We start from the raw sequence: 16212 nt of genomic DNA, 5'->3' as shown, positions 1-16212 counted from the left end.
GAATTAGTTCAGTTTCTTTCTCCAACTAAACAAAACATTTTAGACTTTACAATATCCATTAGGTTAAAGAATATAAATGTTTAGTTTTTATAAAGGTTTTACTGCAGTAAAAAGCAGGAACTGTTAGGTTGGTATATTAGACAAAGCGTAAACTGTATTCAATAATTTTAGTACACAAAAAACCTACATTAAAATAGCCTTGCCCTCATCTGCTTACAAGCAGAGCGGTACTAGATATGAAAGGTTATTTTTGGCAGTCAAAGTGAGATTTACTTGTAGTCCGCAGTTTTGAATCCAAGGTCTTTCTATGATAAGAAAACCCTGCAGTTGAAGTGACATTTCATGAATTAGGGCAGTTGTGTCTAGTATCAGTTCTTATCAAAGAAGTAGCAACATTCTTTGGGACTTTATGCAATGAATTTGGAGAAGTGCTTACAATGGTGTTTCATATTAATCAACACAATAGTCTTGGCAAGAAAACAGGGTGTCTGAATCCTGCTTGAGCGACAACTTTTAGAAACAGACAGAGAGGTCAGGCATAGTCCAAGAAAGGCACAGTTAAATAAGGCTATTATACTTAACATGTTGATTATAGTTTTTAACATTAAAATGAAAATAACTGAACTGACCACTATTATGCTTATTCAAAGGCAATCTTTGTCCCATACTATGTTAACATACATTTGTCTATGAAGTTAAACAGGTCCATGGACAACACACTGAAACTGTAACATAATATGCATCTAAGGGGGACATATAGTTTTGACACAGGTCAAATAGAGCTGGTGTTACATATTAAAAACACCTCTCATATATACACATACACTTGTATTATATTATAGAAAGGATTCTGTGAACTTTGGTCCACCTGACTTTTTAGAAAAAGGAGGAGTTGGAAAAAAAAGAGTGATGAAATCATGTTCCAATATTTTTTGGCAAGAAGTGATATCCAATCAGTTTTGGAGTTGGTCTATCCTTCTAGAATGTATAATTAACTTAAAGGTAAGAATTGTAAAGGCTGAGTGATGATAAGATTTACTTGGGACTTCTGATGTATTCAGTGGAGGGAAAATCATTTATAAGCGCGGAGCAAGACCCCATTCGATATCGCTTGACTTGATAACTACAAGTTGTGATCCATGCTGTGAACAACTGATTACTGTTTGGTAGAATTTACAGTTCTTATTTTTCCTGTCCTATTATATTCTACACTTCCATATATTTTGGAAGGTAAACATATATTTGAATTTAATATCTATTTTATGTTGATGCATTGCTATAAGGTATAGAAATTACGTTTTAGTCTTGAGAGTGTTTTTAGCTTTGTGTGTGCATAGCTTGAAGGCTAAATATATAATAACCATATTTGTATTACTTTATTGAAATACAAATGCTGTTAAAACTGTAAAGTATTGGATCGCCCAGATTGCTTTTTACTTGGAATTTACGGTGGTCTGCACAACCAACCAATTCAATTTTTAAAGCATTTAATAAAACAAGAGCTACTGCTCTGATTTGTTAAAACTTCAAATTAAATGAGTCCGTGGGATTTTCTTGATGATTAAAAAATTGTCTGGACATATAGCATGCCCAGTGCATGAACAAAACCATCTCTGTCCTCCTTAAATGTCTCCCCTGTGTTTAAGAGTGTGCTCAGAGCATATATATCAATAAAAAGAGTATGAGCAAAATTCTTGACAATACAAATCCATAGTGGTTACTAGTGTAAGATTGTACTGGTGAATTTCTAAAAGAACTGTGACTTGAAGCTTAGCCCAGACAACATGGAGAAGAGCACAGTTGTTTACTGGTTAAAGACAAAGAACCAGTCTGGATCAGTGATTGGGGTCTAAGTAAATATGCTGCATATAAATATGCTGCATGCATCTCTTATTGTAGAAGAAGTTTGTGCAGTTTGGGTAAGAGAACCTCAAAGTCAAGTGAAGTGGTTCTGGCTGCTCAACCTTTATGAAATTATATAATAAGAGTCACCCTTCACACTATGTATCAAGTCATTATAAATTACAAATCATAAAAATTAAGATTGTTTCCAGAAACTACTATTAAACATAAGTGTTTTTTAGGGTTATCATTACAAAAATGGGGATTCTTATGCACCGATTGTGTCCATCCATCTGTCACACGTGACACAATGAGCATGACTTTGCAGAAATCTTCTCTAAACCGTTACCATGCATCTCTACTACAGATGTTTTGGATTGCATTGGAGTATAATAAAGTAGTTTTAACGCATCTGGTATTGTGCAATTATTAAACATTAATGAGAACCCATTGTATGTGCGTGCACTTGTTTACCCTTTAGAATTGTGCCATATGGGTTATGCACAGAATGGCATCTATACTCAGGATAGAAATCTGTAACGCTGATGGTTACATGCAAATTTCTAAAAAAAACAAAAACAAGGAGGCAGTGTGATCTAGTCATAACAACTGAGGGAAGAGCTGTGAGATATGTCTTTTCTTAAGTAGTATACTGTATACAGTGGCTTGCGAAAGTATTGACCCCCCTTGGCATTTTTCCTATTTTGTTGCCTTACAACCTGGAATTAAAATTGATTTTTATTTGGATTTCATGTAATGGACATACACAAAATAGTCCAAATTGGTGAAGTGAAATGAAAAAAATAACTTGTTTAAAAAAATTCTAAAAAATAAATAACGGAAAAGTGGTGCGTGCATATGTATTCACCTCCTTTGCTATTAAGCCTCCAAATAAGAGCTGGTGCAACCAATTACCTTCAGAAGTCACATAATTAGTTAAATAAAGTCCACCTGTGTGCAATCTAAGTGTCAACACCACTAAGCCTAGCCTAGTCAAAGCCCAGACCTCAATCCAATTGAGAATCTGTGGTATGACTTAAAGCTTGCTGTACACCAGCGGAACCCATCCAACTTGAAGGAGCTGGAACAGTTTTGCCTTGAAGAATGGGCAAAAATTCCAGTGGCTAGCTTATAGATATATACCCCAAGAGACTTGCAGCTGTAATTGCTGCAAAAGGTGGCTGTACAAACTATTGACTTTGGGGGGGTGAATACTTATGCACGCTCAAGTTTTCTGGTTTTTTGTCTTATTTCTTGTTTGTTTCACAATAAAAAAATATTTTGTGTCTTCAAAATGGTAGGCATGCTGTGTAAATGAAATGATACAAACCCCCAAAAAATCCATTTTAATTCCAGGTTGTAAGGCAACAAAATAGGAAAAATGCCAAGGGGGGGTCAATACATTCGCAAGCCACTGTATTTCTTGACAATGATCACAGTAGAGAATCACTCCTCTAAACAACGCCAGTCCCTGTGAACTGAATGCAACTGACCATGTGACTTTGTCTGGCACATCTATTTGGCTTCCAAGGTCTACAAAGCAAATAGACGAAAATTGCTAGAATTACGGTAGTTGTGTGCAAATGCTATAGAGAACACTACAAGTAAATTCTGTTTAACCAATTTTGTTCTGAATTGGAACATGTGCTTTGAAGGACTCTTTTGTACACTTGAAACTGGCCCTCTGGTGATCCAATAAGTGTGAAGCAGACCACAGCTTAGCCCATTTTTACTTCACATTCAGTTTACTTCTACTTTTTTTGTAACTTAGTTTTCTTGTATGGATGTTTGTTGATTCTAGGAAAACCTTATAACTTGTAAATGATTTGTTTGAGGCCTACTTTTGTAACGGGCAGTGTTGTGTGGTATACAGTTGTTATGGATTCTCTCCCATGTCGATGAAAACCACGAATGCATACAAGCCTGGCTCTTTTGCATAGTGGTTAAGATACTCAGCCTCTTCCCTCTTACAGTTGCAGATTAGTCAATCACAGCAATATCCAACACCTAGTCACAGTTCAAAACTACTTCAGTTAATCTACCTGGGGCAGGGTGAAAGTGTGTGCGTATGGATTTTGGTTTAAATAAAGGCGTATTATTTTTTATTTAAGTTAGGCAAGGATGGGGTTAATTCCATTCTTACCAGACTCCATGGAATATTATTAAATAATGAGGGCCGTGTTTGTCCTGTGTAGCGGGAAAGAGGGTATATTATTACAAATAATGAGGGCCGTGTTTGTCCTGTGTAGCGGGAAAGAGGGTATATTATTACAATGTTACATAGACCACATGAGATCACTTTGTAAATCAACACAATTTTCTTGAGAAAAATAGTGAATGTCTGTCTTCCCTCTCACACTTACAACAGAAGAACTGCAAAGGAATGCATAACAGACAAGAATTTCCTAGGAGCTTTTTTTTTTTTTTCTCCTTTGTAAACCATTAAGGCGGAGGGGTGTTAGCCCAAACAGATTTTTTAAAATGTGTTTGTAAATCTGTATGCATTTACCTGGCAAGAGGGAGTAAGCAAAGGCAACCTTTTCTACAAACCAGTGTGAGCCGTTATATAAGACTAGTACCAGCGTAGATTTAGCTAGGGACGTTAGAGACAGGTCACCTACCAATGTCAAGGGACCGTGAATTGTCCTTACCAATAATTTTGATAAATCTGAAACGTCTTTTGTCAAGTCATTTTATCTGTTCCACAAAGGGTTAACTCTCTCAAGATCCACTCGTTGCTCCTCCTGCCTCATAATAACGTACTAATAATAATAACAGTGACGTGCCAAACGATACTCCCGATTTCACCCTTTGAGTACAGCAAGTTATTAAAGAGAGAAAAAGAGATACTGGCAGCTTTAAAAAGAATGGCACCCTGGGATTTGTAGATGTTTGGTGATGTTTTGGGGTGCAATCAGCAGACAAAAAAACTACAAATTCCATAATGCATCACTGTAACAAGGACTCAGTGCGCGACTGACGTCAGGGACTAAGCAGAGTCTGTGTTGTTTTCATCGAGGTGGGAAAGTGCACAAGGACTCGGCAGAGAAAGGAAATTCTCCTGGTTTAAAATAATTTTAAAAAAAATCTTATCATTCTTAAACGGTGTATATTGTGCCACAATTTTCACATTTACTTAAAAAAATAGTTTAATGTGATATTTAGTTTGTGTTTGTTGGTTAATGCGTTGTCACATTATAAAAAAAGTTAAATTAAAAAGGGGAGAGGGAGGGGCAGATATAAAAATAAATTTCAGTGGAGCGTAAGTAAAAAAAGGTTGAGAACCGCTGGCTTAGGCTGAACTCTGGAAAGACGCTCATCTGAATTTGTCGCTTGCCGGTCAGTCTGATATGAGTGTCAGCCACTGACTGAATGAAAGCCAGGTGCCTGGGCTGAAGGTATTGTCAGGTCGTCAGCAACATAGTTTGAGTGAATAAATCTACCTACCTACCCATTAGGTTTATTACGTTAGCGACCCATTGGTAGCTGCTAATCCCATGTCCTTGGTGGTTAGCTCGCTTGTTTCACAGATAAATCATTATGTGTGTGAGTCTGCGCGTGCGCGAGGATGTTCTGATATCGTCTACCAGTTAACGTTAGCTAATCACTTAAATTTGGCTTTAGGTGACTAAAGCAGAATGGCAGCAAAAAAAAGAAAGATGGACATAATGACATTTTTTACAAAAAGTCAAAGTGTTAGTAGGATGGAAGATGTCGTTAAAGTAATAAACACAATTGATAATGATTCTCATAGCAAATGTAAAAATAATTTACTAATGAAGTTAGCAGAGTTATACTTTCTCTCTAAACAGTATGCATCAATTTATCATTTCATCAGGCGAGTGAAGCAGTGAAACCTGGTAAAAGCAGTACAAGGCAGGTGGAGCAACAGGGGCAGGTGAGGTCTATAATGGCTTAGTGGTTATAACAGTGAAAGTGTTAGACTCAGTTTTGAGATATATTATTGTTTGAGGCACATTGTGATATGATAGTAGGCTTATGCTGTATAGTAATACTCAGCAAATAAAGTCAGCATGGCCATATCTTTTCTCTTTATATGGCATGCATCAATTTATTATTTTATCAGGTAATTGAAGCAATGCAGCCAGATAAGAGCAGCAGCACAGACACAGGAGAGGCAGGCAGAGCAATGGGGTTGCATGCTAGGAAGGATGTAGACAGCGACAGCGACAGTAGCAGTGACAGTGAGAGTGGCAGTGACAGTGAGAGTGGCAGTGACGGTTCCAGTGAAGATCAGTGTAGCAGCGAAGATGTCAACGTTATGGACATTGCTGAAGACAAGCCAAACCAACATGACCCTAAGTATATAGAAGTACAGAGATTGTCAAATAAGGTCCGGCGTTTTCAAGATAGCTGGTACAAGCAATATCCATGGCTTCACTATAGCCCCTCCTTGCAAAGAGTTTTATGTTTCCAGTGTGTCAAAGCATACATCATCAAGAAGTGCACATTGGAAAAAAAAAGCAGACACTGCTTTTTCCTCAAAGGGATTCGATAACTGGAAGAATGCTCTAGCTTGCTTTGATCGTCATCAACGTAGTAAATCCCACCATCATGCAGTCACAGTTCACGGCCAAGAGGCAAGAACAATAGATGCATAGCTGTCAAGTGCCTGGGCAAAAAAGCAGAGGCAAGGCATTATGTTGAGAAGGTTGTGGGTTCAGTGCAGTACCTTGCTAGGCAGGTTGGAGCCTTCAAGGCCATGAGGCAAATGATGGGAATGTATTCCACCTTTTAAAATTCCTAGAGAAGGATGAACCCACTTTCTGTACTTGATTATCCCGTTGTCATGATTATGCCAGTCCTCAGACCCAAAATTAGTTTTTGAACTTGTCAATTGTCAGAGTCATTGCAACATCCATCAGGGCTCTAATAATTGATGGCACGCAAGATGTAGCAGGGAAAGAGCAAGAGTCTGTATGTTTCAGATATGTGGACCATGACCTGGTGCCACATTAGTTTTTCACTGGTTTGTATGTGGTCTCAGGGATGACTGGAGAGGAGATAGCAAAAGTAGCTGTTGATGTCCTTTTGAGATTGAATCTTCCAATGTCTGGCTTACGTGGTCAGACACATGGTACTGCCAATATGGCAGGAAAGTACACAGGTACACAGGAGCACAGGATGTGCTGTAAAGACAGCAGCCATTGGCTGTATGTGCACCATGGTGCACACTGTTTGAATCTTATCACACAGTCTGCTTGCACAGCCTCTCCCTTAATACGTGACTCCTTGCAGTGGGTCCACAAGCTGGGGAATCTGAGCAATTCAAGGCGATGTTTGAGTAAAAAGTAAAATAATAGTAAAAGGCAGGATCAGGAGGACACCACACACCACTAAAACCACTGTGTCTGACCAGGTGGACGATCCGAGGGAAGGCTGTCAGCTCAAATCTCTGTCAGAATGACAGTGTGTTGTCTAATTTGGAAGAGATGGCTTCTAATGGATCAGACACAGGTGTGAGCTAATGGTCTCCTAGACAGATTCCAGAAAGGGAAAACTGTCCTTGAACTCCTAGCATCAGAAGTGATAGGGGGAACTAGAGTGTTTGAATGTCTCTGCAAAAACAGACACAAACCATTGCAGGAATGCAAGCTACAACAGAGTATGTCAAATACTCTGTTCAAGGCAAAAGAAATGAGGAAAGCTTCCAGGATATTTGACAAGGCAGTGGCAATAGTTGACTCCCTTTGTATTGAGCCCATTCAAATGCCTCATCAAAGACATCCACATCCTTCTGAAACTGGAGAAAGTTCTCCTTACTGGGGAAATGTATGAGGTTGTAGATCAGTCCCCAGAGCTGATCAGAAAGAGTTTGAAAGTGCAACTACCTACGTTCCTCTCAAAGAACACCTACAAGTCCAGCGCTCAAGCTGCAGAATCCTAAGAAGAATGTCAGTTAAGGTTAGATGCTTGTTTGATCAGGTTGTTGCCCTTGTTAGGCTGTTGTTGATCATTCCTGTGTCCTCAGCAGAAGCTGAAAGAAGCTTCAGCGCATTCAGAAGACTGAAAATGTGGCTCAGATCCACAATGTCACAAATGTGCCTAAACAACGCTGCAGTGTGCCATGTCCATCAGGACAAATTGGACCTTATTGATCTCAGAGCGCTCTGCCAACAATTTGTTTCTGTCAGTGACAGACATAGGCATGTGATTGGGTCTTTTACATAGAAGCAAAAGCTGCACTTTTCAGCAGGAGGAAGCAAATGAAGCTGGCAAGCAAGCTAATGTTATCTAGGGATAAATGTTTGTGTCAGATAACTACAGACCTGAAAGCAAGATTCTATGTGAATAAACCTATAACTGTTTTGAAACTTATGCCCTCTACAATGCAGTATCTTGTGTGTGTGTGTGCGCATGTAAGCGTGCATGTGCTCATGCTTGTAGCGGCAGGGGTATTGGTAGCTTGCAGTAAGGCTGGGATAGGTTATAATTCAGGTTATTAGTAATTCTATAGCAGGGATGTCAAATCAACTTCCAGGTGGGCCACTTTATCATAGTGTTTTGAGTGTATACCAGCCAACTTCATGCCAATCAAATTGTCCTCGATTCATGTCCAGCATTCATTTCAAGCCATCACAAGTGACCATTTAACAGTTGTCTCCTAAAAAATTTCTTCGCCTGGGGGCATGCCCCTGGACTCCCTTAGTGACCGCGACTCCGTCCCCCTAAAAAATTGTGTCCCCACCAATGTTCAAAACAAACCTACGCCCTTGAAGACTAGCATAGTCTTAGTCAGAAACAACGCTTTTTATTGAATATTTGTAGTTCCAACTTTCAAGTAAATTGTCAATATAATGTCTATTATTATTATTATTTTTTTTTTTATTTTTTTAATTCCCACCCAGAAAGACAATAAGGCTCCATATACCCCGACATTGTGATATATTACAAGGCAGCCCTTGTAAAGTTCTGTGACAACATCCAAAACTTTTAGCAGTGGTTCTCAATGTGTGGTCCGAGGACCATGGCTCCCATAGGTCCCTTCAGGGTGGTCACATAATTACATCATTAATTACAAAAAGGTTACATAATTACGCAAAGGAAGCGCCAGCATAGTTTATAGATCCCATTGTAAAATCTATTTAACTCCTCTAAGAAAGCCAGCTACACACTGCAAATACAGAATACCAAAAATTCCATGGGAAGAACCTGGTATGAATTGAATGTTAGCCTACAATTAAGAAAAGTAAAAAAAAAATAATTCTTTATCATTTTTTATATTATATAATATATATTACTATATTAATGTAAAAAAATGTTTTTGCAAAGAACACAAGTACCATCCATAACCAATAGACAATACTTAAATAATTCAATGACAAAAATTGTGCAGCAAGATTGTTTGCAATTGGGACCTTTAATGCAGTCAGTGCAGCTTTCATGGGGTTTCCTTGCAGGGCTAATTACAGGTGAAATGGCAATGCACATGCACATTGGGAGAATTACTTGTGTAAATCAGGTTTGTGGCAGAAAAAATCAGCCAAAGAGATAGGGTAAATCATTTACTCGTGTAAATGACAAAACACACAGGAAGATCCACGTCCAGTTTTGCATGGAAACCCTCATTTAACATGTAAATGTTAATGAGAGTGTTTATCCTTAACTATAAATATTTTAAGGAAACAGATCAGTTATAACTATGGATTCTAAGACTGCAGAAAGAAGGGGCTGCTGTGTGGTTTTATGGAGAAGTGGTGTAGTTCACCTTAATGATAATTTGAGTGGCTTTTTTATTATTGTTTTGCTGGGTCTGTTTTTTGATCCCACCTACGTCCAAAGACAACTACTTCAATAAATATAGTTGAACTGGTGAACTGGATGTCATGAGCCAGCTTGATCGCCCAAAATAATGCAACAACATCCACTTGTTGTCGTTGTTGATGCCCTCTCAGAACAGACTTAAAAGAAAGGTGAGCATCTCTGACAGTACGAGACCCCTCAGATCACTGCCGATGAAACTGGCGGCTGAGGTAACCTTCACAGTTGCCGAGTTATAATAAGCAGGATTGTGCTTCTTTTTTGAGAATTGCGGTTTGGAATTTGACTAAACACTCACACTCTAACATGGATTTGCTTGTTTTGAAAGGCAGTGCTGCTTTTTTTTCTTGAGACTTGGCAACACTGGTAACCTTCCCAGTCTGTCTCACAGGCAGCCACTGATTCCTGAACACCTTATTTTGTTGTTGAGAAGAGTTTGTGTAGGATACAGCAGGCAGTGGCAATTTTGTAAATTAATTAATGCACTTCAATCCATTTCATATCCGCCACCTCCCTTTCAAGTACCCGTATTTGCCCAAGCGTGGTGTTGAATGCTTCCTCAGCAGCTGTCAGCCATCGGACAGGTAGGGTTTCTAAGCCAGGGTAGTATACGCAGCATCACCTGATCCCCGATATGGTGTATTACCTGAATGAAAGGGATTTTCTTTATTTATATACACACACACACACACACACACTGTATATATAACATCTTTAATTAATGAGTCGTAAGAAACAGTAGAAACAGTATTCACAACTAATGACATTTGAAAAACAATTTGGGCAGCAGCAGTAAAACACATTATTAACCAGCCAGGCACGACATATTTTGCTTTATTACAGCAGCTTAGATTCACTCATGTACCAGTTCTCTGTGCATGGAAACTTCATTTTCACAGAATTTCACTAGTAATCTCCAAAAACAGCACAAGTACTTTACACATAGCTAATTTACATATCAACCCCAACCTTTCCCATTCATTTGCATGACGTTGGGTGAAAAGTCCGGTTTACTCGAGTAAAATAAAGCGTCTGGAAACCCGAAAAAGCATTTTTATGTCGGGGCATTTCTCAAGAAATGTCTCACACTAAAAAAAAAAAAAAAAAAAAAACCACACAGTACCTTTGGGGTACTACCCCATTTTTCTCCTAGTGTTGTCGCCATTTGAAGCCACAAGGTATACTTGGGTACATGTAATTTATATATATATATATATATATATATATATATATATATATATATATATATATATATATATATATATATATATATATATATATTATTGCAGGTTTTGAAATTATTTGAAGCTTCACAGACACTCCATAATAATTGAATATACATATAAAAACAATAATTTAACCAATTCAGTACTGCATCCCAACAAGTAGTTAAATAAAATACAACATCACACACACACACACTACCCATAAACACTACCACAAGTCCTTATTGGTACTAATCAACTCTGGTTATTACATGTACAGATGATAATAAAAGAGGAAGACAACAAGCTAAAAGCCTCTGGATCATGGTTTAAATTATTAAAAATAGACTCCTGAGTCTAGCAACCAACTTGTGGCCTGTTGCTGGGACTATAAGTGTCACCAGAATTGAATGTCGCTATAGCAGCATGGTTTTGTTGTTGCTGTGTTTTTAATTATTAGTGAAGTTAATGAGGGAGACTGCATATTACCCTTCGTTAAAAGCTTCCCTACAACAAGAAATTTAGTCACCAAATTGCTTGAAAATCTAAAATAAATTTGTTTCAGGATACTCAATAGATACATCTAACTTTGAAAACTTCAGTGAATAATGAAATTCAGAACATTTTAATGCTGTATTTTAATTAATTTGGACTAAACGCTAAATGTCCTTGGTCAGACTAAACACTACTGATGTTTAGTTTTCTTTGGATGTCATTCTGAAAATATACAAAATCAGTGTGTCAAGAAGGAAGAGAGTATTACTAAGACAATCACAAATCTGTACTCTCATACGCTGGTTCCTTGTTGCTGGCCTTGCTTGTCCTTTCATTGAGGCGTTTGAAAAAGTTGAGGATGGGTGAGCTCTCCTGGCAATCTTGTGCTACTTCAGAGTGCTTCAAGCGCTCTGGGTTCTTCTGACTGAATTTTTTCTGTAAGAAATTGCTGACTCTGAAGCTTGGAGATGATGATAATGTGGTGCTCTCTTTGTTCTGATTCCCCTGCACCTTCTGGAACTTGAATATCCCAGTTTTCTTTGTTGCTGGAGATACTGGCTGCCTTTCATCTATTTGGTGAGTGGATGGTGGAATCTCTTTTTCCACCTGTGTAGCTACCTGCTCCTTGGGGATCGCCTTGTCCAGTTTCATGAATAATTTACAGCTATCTACGGAATGCAGTTTCCCAATTTGTTTTAGAGGAGGTGTAGGGGTTCTGGCACCAGTTTCAGCCATCACTGCTAGTGTCTCCTCCTCAAAGTCAAAGTGACCCAATGAGCTAATAGGAATAACGTTCAAGGTGTGCCGCCGTGTCAGCTTCTGAGGGGTGGAGCGGCTTGTAAACCTAGAGACGGGAGGGCTGACTACCATCCTTTTAATGTAGTTCTCTTCAACGTCCAATGGCTGCTCACTTAGAGCCCTCTGTCTTTCCCCCTGAATCTCCCTTAAAAGTGGGGATTTGGCAGCAGGTATACCATCGTTTGACTTCAAGCTGCTTCGGCTGTTTCGATATTTTAAAGCTTTTTGGGAAATTTCCCTCAGATGTTCAGCGTTATCATCTCCCTCCCCATTAGTAGAGACTCTGTCATTCGAGTCGCCTTCAGTAGGGCTGGTTGAGTGGGCTCTACTTCCTTTCTCAGGCATGTCAAAAGCAGCGCTATTCTCCAGTTCCTCCCCTATACCAGAGAGTGCCCTCTCCTTTTCTGAATTGTGTTGATTATGCTTGTCTGTTTGGGAGTGTCCGGCAACATTTTTTGTAGGGTCTTTCTTAACCTCTCTTTCTCTGATAGGGAGTTCTTTTGCTGCAAGCAGCCTTTCTGCTAACTCTGGCTGGCTGCCAGTAAGGGGAGAGGAAGTCCCTTTCCCAGATTTCTGACGACTGCTTCTAGAGCACATGAAATTTTGCAGGATGGACTCAAGCGCCACATTCTGCATGTCCTTGTCCCTGTGGGAGCAGGTGGCAATAGACTTACGCTTTGAAGCACTGTTTTGTCTCTCTTGTTGCATTCTTTTTACCTCCACTACACAACGATCCCTGTTTTCCTACAGAAAGAGGGAGAGAAAGTTAGTTTATGCGAGACTGAAAGAAATTTTACATTGCACATTTGTCCTAACAAACGGTCTTTCACACTGGTGGCAAAATTGTACTCACAGGCAGCTTTACAAATCATTTTATCTGTAATCTTAGATTAGGTTTACAGGACAACAAACGTTTGTGTACGTGGGCAATATTGGCACGAGTAGAAGTAAATAGACCGAGACTGACAGCCAAGGACTGTTTACGAGCTGCGAGTGCGATACAAGCCATTATCTCATGAACTTGTAATTCAATACGTGTTTAGAGTAACTACGCAATGTAAAAGTTTTAGGCAGGCGTGAAAAAATGCTGTAAAGTAAGAATGCTTTCAAAAATAGACATGTTAATAGATTATATTTATCAATTAACTAAATGCAAAGTGAGTGAACAGAAGAAAAATCTAAATCAAATCCATATTTGGTGTGACCATCCTTTGCCTTCAAAACAGCATCAATTCTTCTACGTACACTTGCAGAGTCAGGGATTTTGTAGGCATATAGTCAGGTGTATGATTAACCTGTTAAACCCCCAGTCTCCCACAGGTAATTTCCACCTGGAGGGCTATGGCCTTAAATAAATCACATTATCTTCCAGAGTATAGACAGCACAGGCATGGGTCAAGGCTTGAATTCAAGGTAACCCCCTGGCCATTAGGACTAAAACCTTAGATTTGATATAAGTCTTACTCTGTACCATACTGGAAGGAGATATCCAGAAAAAAAAACATAAAAAACAAGTAACGCTTTTCATTTGTTTATATTCTATCGTAACCAGCGGTGTACCACAGGGATCAGTATTAGGTCCTCTGCTATTCCTAATCTACATTAATGATTTAGATTCTGGTATAGTAAGCAAACTTGTTAAATTTGCAGACGACACAAAAGTAGGAGGAGTGGCAAACACTGTTGCAGCAGCAAAGGTCATTCAAAATGATCTAGACAAGATTCAGAACTGGGCAGATACATGGCAAATGACATTTAATAGAGAAAAGTGTAAGGTACTGCACGCAGGAAATAAAAATGTACATTATAAATATCATATGGGAGATATTGAAATTGGAGAAGGAATCTATGAAAAAGACCTAGGAGTTTTTGTTGACTCAGAAATGTCTTCATCTAGGCAATGTGGGGAAGCTATAAAAAAGGCTAACAAGATACTCGGATACATTGTGAAAAGTGTTGAATTTAAATCAAGGGAAGTAATGTTAAAACTGTACAATGCACTTGTAAGACCTCATCTTGAATATTGTGTGCAGTTCTGGTCACCTCGCTATAAAAAAGATATTGCTGCTCTAGAAAGAGTGCAAAGAAGAGCGACCAGAATTATTCCGGGCTTAAAAGGCATGTCATATGCAGACAGGCTAAAAGAATTGAATCTGTTCAGTCTTGAACAAAGAAGACTACGTGGCGACCTAATTCAAGCATTCAAAATTCTAAAAGGTATTGACAGTGTCGACCCAAGGGACTTTTTCAGCCTGAAAAAAGAAACAAGGACCAGGGGTCACAAATGGAGTTTAGAAAAAGGGGCATTCAGAACAGAAAATAGGAGGACACTTTTTTACACAGAGAATTGTGAGGGTCTGGAATCAACTCCCCAGTAATGTTGTTGAAGCTGACACCCTGGGATCCTTCAAGAAGCTGCTTGATGAGATTTTGGGATCAATAAGCTACTAACAACCAAACGAGCAAGATGGGCCGAATGGCCTCCTCTCGTTTGTAAACTTTCTTATGTTCTTATGTTCTTATAATTTTTTCACCTTGTACCACATGAAAAGAGCCAGATTTTTTTCCAGAATAATGAGTTTTTTTGTTTTTTTTTTTTAAATAAAGTGGTTACACTCATTTAAGCACAGCATTTAAGGTGTCTGCTAAACGTCTACAATAATAATAATAATAATAATAATAATAATAAATAATGAGATTGCAGACACCTTTGCTGCTCTAAATCAGGCTGCCAGACGGAAAACACCTCAGTTCCTTTCATCTTTACTTTGATTGACATGTGGCAAACTAAGGAACTGAGTGAGTGATTGTTGGAGCAGACAGCCAGCTTATCTTGAAAAGCTAAGGAACCTACACTGTCTCTAGGTGAAATATAAAAAAGTTTGCTAAACACTCCCATGCAATAATCTAAATCAATGAACAGCAATGAGAAAATAATAAAGACGGTCGGGAAGCAACAATTGCTTCTTGCAACTTGTATTGCATCGTAAAGATCAGGGACCGTATACAGCAGCACAGCACAGATGAGACATGGTTTTGCTCTTTACTATGCAATAAAAATTATTTTAAAAAATGTTATTTTTATGTGCCCCTTGAGAGTCAAATGGTTGCATTTTCTAATAACATTTACAGTAAAAATGCATATTGAAAATTATGCAGCATAATAATAATAATATGTAGTGTGGATCCATTACACTTAAAATCATGAAGAGGCTCCAATCCATCTTCAAATGCTACTTCACAGATGCTGAATCAGCGCTCTCCAACCCAGAAAGTCATTTTCGCCGTCACTTTCACTATTATCCATCTCCTCCAAAACTTCAAAAAGACTGAATCGACTACTTTTGGGATGCTTTGGAACACTGCTCGCCATTTCATTCGATTTTATAAATTTTACAAATTGAAAAATGATCAGAGAACGGTAAGAAACCTTGATCCTATGTGCGTAACACTGCGCTCTCGTTTGCAAATATGTGTCTTATTTACATACGCACACTCGATTACTCTTTAATGGATTAGGCTACAAACAAAGTCAAGATATGATTGGACAACTTGTGACCTCCACTACAACGTCATCACTGAGATTTCACCATCAGCAGATACATGTAAGGCCAGAGCAGCGAAACGCACAGCTAGTCGATCGGAGTTGTTTTTGAACCGTGAGGTACTAGACACATTGCGAAGGGAATATCTCAGCGGTGAAATGGCGAATTTGAAAAATTCTTTCGCTATTTGACGGTAGGAAAACAACGTTTCTGATATTGAGTCAATTTTTTTTGCTGCTTTGCTTTTGTAATAATATTACAGATGATTTCTGAAATATAATGTGTAATTGCACTACCATGTCCCGCCCGCGTAAGAGGTTAAACAATTATACCAAACAGGTGCTAGTGATCATCAATTCAATATGTAGGTTGAAACACAATCATTAACTGAAACAGAAACAGCTGTGTAGGAGGAATAAAAACTGGGTGAGGAACAGCCAAACTCAGCTAACAAGGTAAGGTTGCTGAAGACAGTTTACTATCAAAAGTCATTTACCATGGCAAGACTGAGCACAGCAACAAGACACAAGGTAGTTATACTGCAT

The 16212-nt window shown here is 38.5% G+C and overlaps 1 protein-coding gene across 1 annotated transcript in view; it reads right to left on the bottom strand.

Annotated features, from left to right (window-relative positions):
• Positions 1 to 10913: 10913 nt before the first annotated feature.
• The window catches only part of LOC121327986 (FH2 domain-containing protein 1-like), a 116724-nt gene continuing 111425 nt past the window's right edge, over positions 10914 to 16212 (bottom strand). The window contains exon 12 of the mRNA XM_041272393.1: positions 10914 to 12866. Coding sequence (XP_041128327.1) covers positions 11601 to 12866 — 1266 coding nt within the window. The 3' untranslated portion in view covers positions 10914 to 11600. The remainder of the gene's footprint in view (positions 12867 to 16212) is intronic.

The sequence above is a fragment of the Polyodon spathula genome, chromosome 15, assembly GCF_017654505.1.
Source record: "Polyodon spathula isolate WHYD16114869_AA chromosome 15, ASM1765450v1, whole genome shotgun sequence".
Taxonomy (NCBI): Eukaryota; Metazoa; Chordata; class Actinopteri; order Acipenseriformes; family Polyodontidae; genus Polyodon; species Polyodon spathula.
Note: the sequence above shows the minus strand (reverse complement) of the source record. Positions and strands in the feature narration are given on the sequence as shown.